This window comes from Aureobasidium namibiae (genome assembly GCF_000721765.1).
Source record: "Aureobasidium namibiae CBS 147.97 unplaced genomic scaffold scaffold_6, whole genome shotgun sequence".
Classification (NCBI taxonomy): domain Eukaryota; kingdom Fungi; phylum Ascomycota; class Dothideomycetes; order Dothideales; family Saccotheciaceae; genus Aureobasidium; species Aureobasidium namibiae.
The window spans coordinates 291,942-303,447 of record NW_013581203.1 but is presented as its reverse complement, the minus strand read 5'-3'; the positions used below and the strand labels follow the sequence as shown (position 1 = coordinate 303,447).

At 50.7% G+C, this 11,506-nt stretch overlaps 5 protein-coding genes across 5 annotated transcripts; 3 read left to right on the top strand and 2 right to left on the bottom strand.

The window, feature by feature from the left end:
• Positions 1 to 180: 180 nt before the first annotated feature.
• M436DRAFT_62685 (amino acid transporter) lies at positions 181 to 1,829 on the bottom strand (the record flags this gene model as incomplete). The annotated part of the gene is made up of 2 exons (XM_013573177.1): positions 181 to 1,419; positions 1,488 to 1,829. The coding sequence occupies 2 exons, from the start codon at positions 1,827 to 1,829 to the stop codon at positions 181 to 183; spliced, it is 1,581 nt and encodes a 526-aa protein (XP_013428631.1).
• A 742-nt stretch (positions 1,830 to 2,571) lies between these two features.
• M436DRAFT_71721 (glutamate decarboxylase) lies at positions 2,572 to 4,455 on the bottom strand (the record flags this gene model as incomplete). Its single annotated transcript, XM_013573242.1, has 5 exons — positions 2,572 to 3,338; positions 3,387 to 3,831; positions 4,002 to 4,007; positions 4,064 to 4,154; positions 4,205 to 4,455. 5 exons carry the CDS (start codon positions 4,453 to 4,455, stop codon positions 2,572 to 2,574), a joined length of 1,560 nt encoding a protein of 519 aa, XP_013428696.1.
• Positions 4,456 to 4,975: 520 nt separating this feature from the next.
• M436DRAFT_71720 (uncharacterized protein) lies at positions 4,976 to 6,944 on the top strand (the record flags this gene model as incomplete). Its single annotated transcript, XM_013573241.1, has 3 exons — positions 4,976 to 5,873; positions 5,923 to 6,341; positions 6,387 to 6,944. The coding sequence occupies 3 exons, from the start codon at positions 4,976 to 4,978 to the stop codon at positions 6,942 to 6,944; spliced, it is 1,875 nt and encodes a 624-aa protein (XP_013428695.1).
• A 233-nt stretch (positions 6,945 to 7,177) lies between these two features.
• M436DRAFT_44069 (zf-C3HC-domain-containing protein) lies at positions 7,178 to 8,542 on the top strand (the record flags this gene model as incomplete). Its single annotated transcript, XM_013573062.1, has 1 exon — positions 7,178 to 8,542. The coding sequence occupies one exon, from the start codon at positions 7,178 to 7,180 to the stop codon at positions 8,540 to 8,542; it is 1,365 nt and encodes a 454-aa protein (XP_013428516.1).
• Positions 8,543 to 9,115: 573 nt separating this feature from the next.
• M436DRAFT_43961 (putative major facilitator superfamily transporter) lies at positions 9,116 to 10,847 on the top strand (the record flags this gene model as incomplete). Its single annotated transcript, XM_013573044.1, has 2 exons — positions 9,116 to 9,344; positions 9,400 to 10,847. 2 exons carry the CDS (start codon positions 9,116 to 9,118, stop codon positions 10,845 to 10,847), a joined length of 1,677 nt encoding a protein of 558 aa, XP_013428498.1.
• Positions 10,848 to 11,506: the final 659 nt, after the last annotated feature.

Below are 11,506 nucleotides of genomic sequence, written 5' to 3'. Positions count from 1 at the left end.
ATCTTGATCCTCGCTTCAAAAGGTTCTTCGATCTCTTTAAGCAGAATAGCGATAGCCTTGGAGAATCTAAACAGCAGTTAAAAAAAAAACCACTGATTCTTGTGCACCATTCGAAAGAGAAGTAAGACATCGATGAATTCAAAATATACAGCGTTGAAATGCGAGATGTAATAAGCTAATCTAAAATCCCGACTCCCTTCCCTTTTCCGAGTAATCGACTTCATTATTCGTCGTCCTCGTCATTTCAGGCGAAGGACTAGCCGTAAGCACCTGCTCGTCAACAATATCAACCTTGGGGCCCGTGTAGTTCTTTCTCCCGTCAAAGATATACGTCAACAGAGAAATTAACAACCAGATCCCAAATGCCACGACGCAATAATTCATATTGTTGGAATTGACAGGCAAGTCGGGAGGGAAGAGGAAAAGCACAGAAGTGATGATGACATAGACGAGTCCGAGGAGATTGGCAAACCATGCAAACCATGAGGGTAGGATGAATGCGCGGTCAGCGGGAAGACCTTTGCGGCCTTGGAGGACGTTGAGGGCGATGGGGATGGCGTAGGTGATGCTGAGAGCAACGACAGAGGCACTGGTGATGGCGTTGAAGGCGGATGTGCTGCCGAGGAAGACGCAGCCGAACACGATGACCAGACCTAAAGTGAGAGCGAGTGCATTGACAGGGACGTCAAGGCTAGGATGGACTTTGCTGAAGAATTTGGAGAATGGAAGGCCTCTGTCTCTGGCGAATGCCCAGGCCATGCGGCTGCTGGTTGTCATGATGGCGATGGTGGCAAAGACTGTGCAGACCAGAGGGAACATGAGCAGGCAAATAGCTCCAGCACGGTTGCTTGTAGCATTATACAGGATGGCGAGAAGAGGACCAGCAGGCGAACTGATCACGTCGTCAATGTTTCCAGCAACGAACAGAAGGCACATCAGGAAGACGAAGCCGGTAAAAGTTCCGATGGCCACGCAAGTGATCATGACAAAGGGCCCTGTCTTTCTCGGATTGGGGATCTCTTCGATCATGTGTGCAACGGCGTCATAGCCTGTTAGGCCAAAGCCACCTTGAAGCAGGCCCAATAACCATGCGACACCATCAGGCCAGCCAGTCTCGTTGATGAACTCGCCAAAGACAAACTCGGCTGAACTGTAGTTTGGAGAGGCACATGCCAGAACCGTGATGGACACGATACAGAAACCAGCTATACTCCAGATGATAGCGCCTTTGTCGATGAGCGGGATAATACGGTTTGCAAATGCGTTCAGACAGAATGCAAATACGTTGTATCCAATGTAAATCAGGAACTGATGCCAACTCTTAGACTCGTAGGATGGGCTCATCAACGAGATGATGCCCAGGATAAGTTGCGACCCGAGAAGACCTCCAGTAGCAGTTAGGGCCATCCATCCGCCGACCTGAATATTTATGTGTCAGTACAATCCAGGTTGTGGGGATGATTGTCTGGGGTATACAAGGCACTCACATTGATCCATCCAGTAATCCAAGAGATCATGCGACTCCTAGGACACAGCATAGCAGCCCAGTGGTACTGTCCACCAGCAGATGGGTATGCACTCAGGAACTCTGCCAAACTTGCCGCCAGACACAAGTTGCAAATGCCCGCTGTGATCAATCCCCAGAGAACAGAGGTAGGTCCTCCACTAGGCAATGCTAGGGACAAGGATGTCGCCAGTGCAGTCCATGAGTTCAGAATGGCGAATGCTAAGCCGAGCATAGCCAGCGGGGAGAAAGTTCGCTTCAATTCCTGGGTATGCCCCAGAGCCGCGAGGTGTAGCGCATCGTCCGAGATGCCGCCGCCAGTCATGATTGCTGGTCTTGTTTGTGACTCTTGTGGTTCTCCAGCTCTTTCTTCTCCAGAAACGCGAGGATGTCCGGAGGCGTATATAGCGAAAAGAAACAACCGTCCGGAAACACAGAACAGAGGGAGTCGAAGATCTTTTAACAGACGTAGCAATAGGGTTCCTATCTTACCCCTCAAGCATGACCAAAGATAGTTGTCTTCGCCGGACGGTTGCCCCAGAAGTATTGAATTTTTGTTACCACACAAAAACTGATGTCATGGGCCACCTGGAGATCATTGCCCGTGCCGACATGCGGAGTGGCACGCGGCCTCCACATCTCGTAGCATCCTTCACAACGGCTTGACAAAGCAGATTGTGTACAACTTGATGATACGGCCGACCCTCATCGGTATTGGATTGCCTAGACGTTCGAAAAGGTGCAAGTCGACGAGATTGTTGAGTTGATTGTGCTTTGCCCATCTTCCATGACCGTGTAACACTTGCAAGCACGCCAAGCTTGATGGCTTTGTTAAGCAAAAGAACAAGCAATTGTGTTACAGAGGGCGTTGCGAGGTGGCGCCCACAGCCGTGAAGCCTTCCGACCCGACGGACCGACCGGCAGCGATAGAGAATGCACGATCTTTGGTACCGAGGCCTCGGTATGCTCTTCATGTGAATGATCATATAACAGGCACTGCGACGTTATTAGGAGTCGTTGATTCATAAGGCTATATGCTCTGTCGTGTTTAGAGTGGGTGCTACACTCTAGCAGACAGCATGAGTCTTGCCAGTCTTGCCTTGCAGCGAGTGCTTCTCATCAGTGAAGTGTTGGTTCATCTTCTTATGACGACCAGTGGCAGTGCCGTGCTTCTTGATCTGTTCCTTGTGCTCCTGAATTTTTTGCTCATCCATCTTACCCAGGGTCTCCATGGCCAATTTGATATCACTGATCAATGCGTCGCAGCGCGATCTCGAGAAGTCCTCACGAACGACGACACGCATCATCTTCAAGCCTTCGGAGTGGGGAGCCATGGTGTATGCAGGCACGACCCAGCCACGCTGTCTGAGCTGATGTGCGATAGCGAACTCGTCAAACTTGTGGCCGTCATCGGGGTTGAGACGGAAAGCAACCAGAGGAAGACCATTGCCACGAGTTTGAGACATGAGCTGGAAGCCCATCTTCTGGACAGAGGCAGCCAGATAGTCTGCAGTTTTGGTCAAGTTGAACATGATGGCGCGGTAACCGTGCTTGCCCAAACGAATCAGCTGGTAGTACTGGCCCAGGACTTGGGAAGCACCACGAGAGAAGTTGAGAGTGAGAGAAGCCTGATCAGCACCAAGGTAGTTGATGTTGAAGATGAGCTCGGTAGGCAGGTACTTGGGGTCACGCCAGATGCACCAACCAACACCAGGGTAGACAAGACCGTACTTGTGACCAGAGACGTTGATGGAGACAACCTTTTCGAGACGGAAGTCCCAAACAAGGTCGGGGTTGACGAAAGGCGCAACAAAGCCTCCGGATGCGGCATCGACTGTGGTATGTTAGCGAAAGTAAAGATACAAGGGCTAGGACAACTGACCATGGATGGGAATGTCAAGGTTGCGCTCGACCAGAAGGTCGTTGATGGCCTTGGTATCCTCGTACTCGCCAGTGTAAGTGGTACCGAGAATGGAGCAGATACCGATGGTGTTCTCGTCAATGAGGTCAACAGCCTCCTTAGGGTCGATAACGTAGCGGTCCTTCGTGCAATAGACATACTTCTCCTCGACATCGAAGTAACGAGCGGCCTTCTCCCAGCAGACCTGGACAGCCGAGTTCATGATGATGTTGGGACGAGAGTAGTCCTTGCCCTCTGCCTTTCTCTTGTTGACCCAAGTCTTCTTCATTGCCAATGTGGCGAGCATGATGGCCTCGGAGGAACCGACAGTCGAAGTGCCCATGGCATTGGTTTCATCGTCGTGGGTAGGAATGTTGAACAGGCGGGCGATCATGTTAACACAACGATTTTGAATGTCAGCGGTTACCTAACCCAAAGTTAGCATAGTTCTGTAGAAGAATAAGTTGGGTACTTGTGCAACAAGTCGATCTGCAGGCCAAGCTGACATCGATGAAATGGCGTCCCGGACACCTCCTCATCGCTAGCAACCAGACATTCATGACTGACTTGCTACAGCTGTATCTCTAGCCTACGTACAGGGTACTGGAAAATTGTTAGCAGATGCTTCATTGTCAAGGACATGGTTGTCTTTGCGATACCTCTTCGTAGTCGATGAAGTTTTTGGCAAAGGCATCCATCATGAGCTTCTCGACCTCAGGCTCCATGTAAGTGGTGACGAACGAGGCAAGGCTGTGGGAATGTTAGCGAGTGCATCGTTAAGTGGTATAGCGAGAATGTACTTGAGTGTAGGGTTGCCGTCCAGGGTCAGGTCGTCCTTGATCATTCTGTAGGCGGTGGCTGCGGGCATCTCCTTGTCGGGCATTTCGTGTCTAGGCAGGTCCTCTGCTGCGAACCGACTACCATAGATGCTGGTCTCAAAGTCATCGGGCTGGCTACCCTCGGGACCCAGCTTGGACATGTCAATGCCATTGGAAGCGTCCTTGTCCTTCTGGACCTCGGAATCGTTCGTGACTTGTCCTAGATGAACCATTGTGTATGATACGGTCTTGGTAGAGAAAAAGAATGAGGAGAACAGGAAGAACGAGCACAGGGGGGATCTGCGTGATATAAACACGAAAGAAGTGGGAGCGGCACGGATCGGCTGTCCAGCAACAATCGATCGTCACCACAAGCTCACAACGAGCTCACGACCTCAACCAAGCTTCTGCCAAGCTGAGCTAGAGCGTGACGTACACCGCGGGGTAGCTCTCTGTCTACCGCCATTGCATTTCCTGTTTATTTCCATCGTGCATGTACAAGGAACCACTCAGCTTGTCTTCTCCTGCCTTGTGGTTTTGACAGCAGTCTGCAATGGGTCGTCCAATGCTCTGAGGCACGCAATGTGCAGTTCGCTGCCGTACGAACGAGTCTTCGAAGCGCTGTCGAATTTGCCAAAACGTCATCGAACTTTCACATGCCACGTTGAAACGCGTCTACTCCGCGCGAGCTCTGTTCCACCACATCGGTGATCCTCCACATGCAAGTATTGGGTAGATGAACTGCATATCCAGATGTCGACCTTTGACGGTATAGTGAGGGAATTTCCCTACATCCGCATCGATAATTTCACAAATTACCCGGATGAACCGCCTCCGCTCGCCTGTTTCCTCAGCCATGTCCACAGTGACCACTTGAAAGGACTCGAGTCGTTCAAGTCGACGTTCGTATATTGCACCGCACAAACCCGCGAGCTACTTCTTCGCTTGGAAAAGTATCCTCACCGCATGAACTTTGCGAGAGGCATCCTAGAGTCGAGAAAGCAGACATATCGTCGACTCAAGAATCATATCAAACCAATACCTCTCGAGACACCGACTGAAATCGAATTGGCCCCTGGACAGTCTATTCGTGTAACTCTTTTCGACGCAAATCACTGCCTTGGATCATGTATGTTCCTTATAGAAGGCAACAATCAAGCCATTCTCTATACTGGTGATCTTCGATCAGAGTCCTGGTGGGTGAACAATCTCATACGAAATCCTGTCCTTATACCATACACCAAAGGTACGCAGCGACTCGATAACATATACCTTGACACCACCTTCACGAACAGTGATGCTTTGGAGTATGAGATGCCCTCAAAAGCCCAAGGCTTGAGCGAACTGATCCACAAAGCATCCCAATATCCTCCAGACACCACCTTCTATCTGAACACGTGGACCTTTGGTTACGAGGAGGCTTGGATTGCACTTGCAGCTGCTCTGAAGACCCGAGTACACCTCGATGATTATCGCTGGCGGTTATACTTTTCACAAAGAGATGAACCCACTTGCTATGGACCGCAGACTGCGCCTTTGGTGGGCTACAGACTCGGCAACCACGAGCATCCTGGATGTCTGACAAACTCTTTGGAAGGCGTGCGAATCCACAGCTGCGAAAAGGGTACCCGCTGTAAGGTGTTTCAAAATCGTGAGTCTTCTTGCTATCATAGGAACCCATGCTGACGAGCGGAATGTAGCAAACGTGGTATGGATCATACCGATAATAGCTCGACACAAAGGCTATGAGATTGCCGAGATGGGAGCTGGTGGAGGTCAGGGTGATTTGAACCAGACACATTCTCTTGAACTATACGACCAAGCCAGCGTTCAGCAACTGCTGCTCATCTGCAATAGAGCGCTTCAAGCCCAGCCCGAGCTCAAAGGACCAATGAAAGAATGGTTCATGGCACTAATGAAGAGCGGCAAAGAATCTATCGACCTCGATCTTGAGATTCTGCGTGAGGAAGTCGAGATCACCAGTCAAGACGGCAAGCCGGATGATGAATTTGACATGGATAACTTGCCTATTGACAAGCTGATACCGGCACTCACAAGATTGATCACTGGGAAGGCCAATCAGGAGGCAGAGAATCGTGTCAAAAAGCAACGACAGATTGTGAGTGCTCCCCTTGAGTCACTAGGCTTGTGCTAACATTGCTAGACATTCCCATTCTCTCGCCATTCATCCTATCTGGAGCTTCGTGAGCTTGTACAAGCCTTGAGACCAAAAGATATATACCCTTGTACTGTCGACAGGTATACTTATACCTCAGACATATCGATGGAGATGCTGTTCGGAGATCTTTGCTCGGCCAACATATTCCAGGCAGACAAGGAGCTTCACGCAGAACTGGGCATAAAAAACGTAGACGCGGACGAATCTCAAAGAAGCACGCCATCACCTTCGAAGGATAGATCAGTATCGCCAGCCCCAAATTCCATCAAACCAGTGATCGCTCTTGCACAATCAGAGCAGTGTACTCGGTCGGAGGCGAGCAGAGCACCTACAAATCGCAGCTCGTCAACGATAAGGCCTGAGACGCCACGCAAACGAGCGAGGATATCAAGTTCCAGACAGAGCAGGACCCCAAGCAGTACTAAGAGCGAGAAAGCACGCATGGAAGCAATGTACAATGCAGCGCTGAGCCAGAAATGGGAGAAAGGGTTCTTTACCAGCGTGGACGGTTATCACAATCAGGAGCCAGAGAAGGAGCTATGATTGTCTCTAAGTAGCTAGCAGTACCTACAGAACTATCTTGAATTATGATCAAGTTACGCGTTCTGATATATGTTTGCTAAAGAGCAAGTGACGGGGCTTGTTGCTGACAGCATGAGGAGCCGAAGCCGAGCAAGCTGCATGTGATTGTCGCACTTTTGTCAACAAAGAGAGCAACCCAGGAACAACACCTAGACTCGACCGCTCTTCACACTTTCTCCAAACACAATCACACCATGCCCGAAGCCCTCGCGACAACGAAACGCAAGTTTCACAAACTCCTCGACAGCCGCTTCGGAACTCCCTCTGCGCCCGCAGCAGCCACCCCTCCCAGACCAATCTCGCAAGGCACAATCGGCAGCGAACCAGCCACCAAGCGCATCCGCTCCAGCGACTCCACAGCCTCACTAGCTACCTCTCTGCGCACCAAGACAGTAACGACAAAATCATCGATCAATCCGGTCAGAGGCGAAAGCAATTTTGCGCCATGGTCGCACGACGCGTTTGTCAAGCGCTTGCGCAGTTTTGGGCCTGTGACCATGTGGCATCCTAAACCTGATGCTGTTGGTGAAGTTGAGTGGGCGAAGAGGGGGTGGTGGTGCGTGGATACCAATACGGTGGGCTGTAAGGGAGGGTGTGGGCAGAGGCTTTTGGTCAAGGTTGAGCCGATCGTCAAGAGAAGGCGCGTCCAAGAAGAGGAGGGTGAAGATGAAGAGGATAGGGATGAGGAGGAGAATCAGCAAGAGTTGGAACAGGCCCTGGTGGATAAGTATCGGGAGCTTATCGTGGAGGCTCACTCGGAGGATTGTCTATGGAGAAAAGCAGGGTGTAAGGACGACATATATCGGTTGCCTATTGTCAAGACGACGGTCTGGCAACCTGAGCTACGCGCACGCTACCAGTCTCTGCTGTCAATAGCGCCCTCACTCGCCAACTTGACTCTCCAACCCGCCGACCTCACACCATCTCCAACCAAGATCCTCGCAAACCTGCCTTCAGCCTTGCTCAACACCGCAGAAGAAGAAAATACAGACCAAGACACCGAAATGTCAGAAGAAACCAAGCAAAAAGCACTTCAAATCGCCATCAGCGGCTGGCGAGGCTCCACAGAATCCAGCACCCAGCTCCTATCCTGCTCAGCCTGCTTCCAACGCATCGGCCTCTGGATGTATCAACCCGACTACAAACCCCACCGCTTCAGCACCGACGATGATGACGAAGACTCGCCTCAAGATCGATCTTTGCATCTGATACAACTACACCGCGAGCACTGTCCCTGGCGCAATTCCACCACCCAAGCAGCAACGGGAAATTATGCTGGAAAGTGTGCTTATGAGATTTTGCTGGATGTGTTGGACAGGTATATCGATGAGCAGAGACGAAGATCGAGGGGAACTATTCAAGGGACTGTTGCAGGTGAGGTGGAGAGTGATGCAGGTGTCACGGAAGACGGTAGGGAAAGTCTGGCGCTGGAGACACTGCCTTCAATGCCAGAGCTTAGCAGGACAGAGACGGAAAAGTTGGATAGGGAGAGGCTGTCGAAGTTGAGACGGCTGAAGACTGTGTTGGGGTTCAAGAGAAGGGCGCCTCCCGCTGTTTGATGGAGGCCGCAGACGTGTGTAGTCGGATGAAGTTACGAGGATGGTATTTGACAATATCTGTTGATACGGGCATCACCCTGTCCTCGGATTATCACCGTGATTGTGAACACGAAGCGGGTGCCAATGGGCCTCTTTGATGTGCTATTCACCAATGGGCGAGTGTACATGATAGCTCACTGTTGGCACAGCCTCTGGGTGTTGGTTAGGTCCTCGCAGTGGGTATAGGCAGCAGGTGTGGCTGACACGCGGCCATCTTCATTGCAACACAACAGATACATAGACATAGCCTCCTCCGTAGTGAATTGATTCAAGCGTTTACTCAAGATTACATATCTTACAGAATGTGTAGTACCTCTGCTTGTACGCGATCTGTATCCTCTAAGTCAAGAAAACTAATGGGAGAATTTATGGCGGATGAGTCGGCGATATGCTATCGCTATCGCCGGCGGTTCTCGAGTCGCGTGCGTGACGATGTGTCATAGGCCAATCGTGGGGCACTTTCACGTTTCACGAAACTCTACCCATCAACTTTCATCCGTGTACTCGACTTATTTACAAAATCGCACAGGGACCATGGCGACGACTGGACGAGGAAGCATCACGGTGCTTCCACCATCACCACTGGACGATGATGAACAACGACCATTGCTCGACGCCGAACACCCCGACCATGGCACCATTGACAGACGAATCGAAGGAGAAGAGGAAGATGGCGATGCCCAAGTTATCGACGAGCCCACGTCCACAAAAGTCATAGTCATCATGCTATGTTTGTGGACCGGTTCCTTCTGGGCTGCCATGGGTATGTTGCCCCTCCTAGCTCTCTCCATCTCACAAGTCCTGACTCTCGTCTGCAGATTCCACAGTCGTAGCCACCCTCGCATCCCCCATAAGTCGGAACTTCCACTCTTCGACTCTGCTTTCTTGGATCGCAACAGGCTATCTAATCGCCAACGCCGCCATCCAGCCTCTTTCGGGCAAAATGTCAGACATCTATGGCAGAAAAGCAGGAATTGTGTTTGCGAGCACCTTTTTCGCCATTGGGACTTTGATCTGTGGTCTGGCTACCAACGCACCCATGATGATTGCTGGAAGAGTGGTCGCTGGCACTGGAGGCGGTTGCCTTAACACTATCTCCACCTTTATTGCTAGTGATTTGATTCCACTCAGGAAAAGAGGGTTGTGGCAGGGATTTGCAAATCTAATATATGGCACCGGCATGGGTCTGGGAGGTATTTTTGGAGGTTTGATGAATGATAAACTGGATTGGAGGTGGGCTTTCTACGTGCAGGTACCTTTTATCGTTATTGCTGGCTTGCTGGGCTGGTTCTTTGTGGATATCCCTGTCAAGGAGGGAAATGCTACCGAACGCATCAAGCGCGTCGACTTTCTGGGTGCCATTACTCTGTGCACAGCTCTGGTTTTACTGCTACTCGGTCTCAACAGCGGCGGCAACATCGTCCCATGGAATCACCCTCTGGTCTACATCAGTCTCCCTCTCTCTGGACTTGCTCTGGCTGCTTTCGTCTACATTGAAGACAGAGTTGCCAAAGAACCCGTCATCCCTATCCGACTTTTGCTTCATCGCACTGTGGCTTCCGCATGCCTGACGAACTGGTTCTTGACCATGGCCGTCTACGCACTCTTCTACTACGTACCCATCTACTTTCAAATCGTCCAAGGACTTTCCGCAACAGCAGCCGGAACACGCTTGGTTCCCCAATCCATTGGTACTGCATTCGGTTCCCTCGGTGCTGGCGTCATTATGCGCGCAACTGGAAAGTACTACTGGCTGAGCACTTTTGCATTGACCGTCTATATCGCTGCTGCTGTGTTGATTGCAACAACCTTTAACGCAGGCGTTAATGGGGTGTTGCCATTTGTATGGCTCTTCATCTCGGGCACTGCATACGGCGCTATGCTGACAGTGACACTGCTCGCCCTCCTCTCTGCCGTGGGCCATGAACATCAAGCCGTCATCACATCCGCCTCGTACGCTTTCCGCTCTACTGGCAGCACCATCGGCATCACCATTGCCTCTGCAGTCTTCCAGAATAAACTTTCCTCTGGCCTGCATGCTCGCTTTGGCCACTTGCCTGATGCCGAGGGCGTTATAGGCAGGATCAGAGATGATGTGGGTGATATTTCGTTTCTGCCGCCCGGGTGGGAGAACGGTGTCAAGGATACTTATATTGAGAGTTTGAGGGCTGTGTGGGTTGTTGTTGTTGTGCTTGCTGGGTTGGCGGGTTGTGTGGGACTGTTTATGAAGGAGCATACGTTGCATAATAAGTTGAGTAGGAAGTAAATATACTGCAAAGAAGCAGAGGGGTGAGAGGGAGGTGACAATGTGTGGGAAAGTTTCTTAGCTAGCGTGTTTCTACGGGTTATATGATAGAAAAGTAGAGCATACTGTAGAGATATACAGGCAACGACAGGCGACAAAGCAGTCTTTCGACTTGTGCATACTTCTTCTCTTTCTTCCAAGGTCTGGACCATAGCTTATGTGTGTACAGTCGTTCCTGTCACGTTCTCTCCTTTCTTCCACTTTTCAGGGACTTCTAACGGCTCCATAGATTTCTCTGCCATATCTACGCTAGCTTCCCATGCTGACTACACGAGAGTCGAAGCAATTGGCAGACTGTGCTTTGCAAATCTGCTTCATCAGTGACCGAACGCGTAGCTGGATCCAGCGATTGACCACAGACTCAACGATCTTAAGAAGCAGTGACAAAGCAAGGAAAAGAGCTGTTACTTGCATCTGTAACTCGAAGGTCAAATCGATGGTTTGACTTCGTTTCGATTTGTTTGCCAGAGTCTCGACTCTTGTAATGTCGAAGCGAGTTCTGTTTGGCGGCTTGATTTATGGGGAGAGAGACCATGTAGGTTAGTATCCGTGGTCGCCTGCATGTACGTGCAATGTCTGATGACAGTGATTGCAGAATCAGCTGTAGCCGGTTGACGACC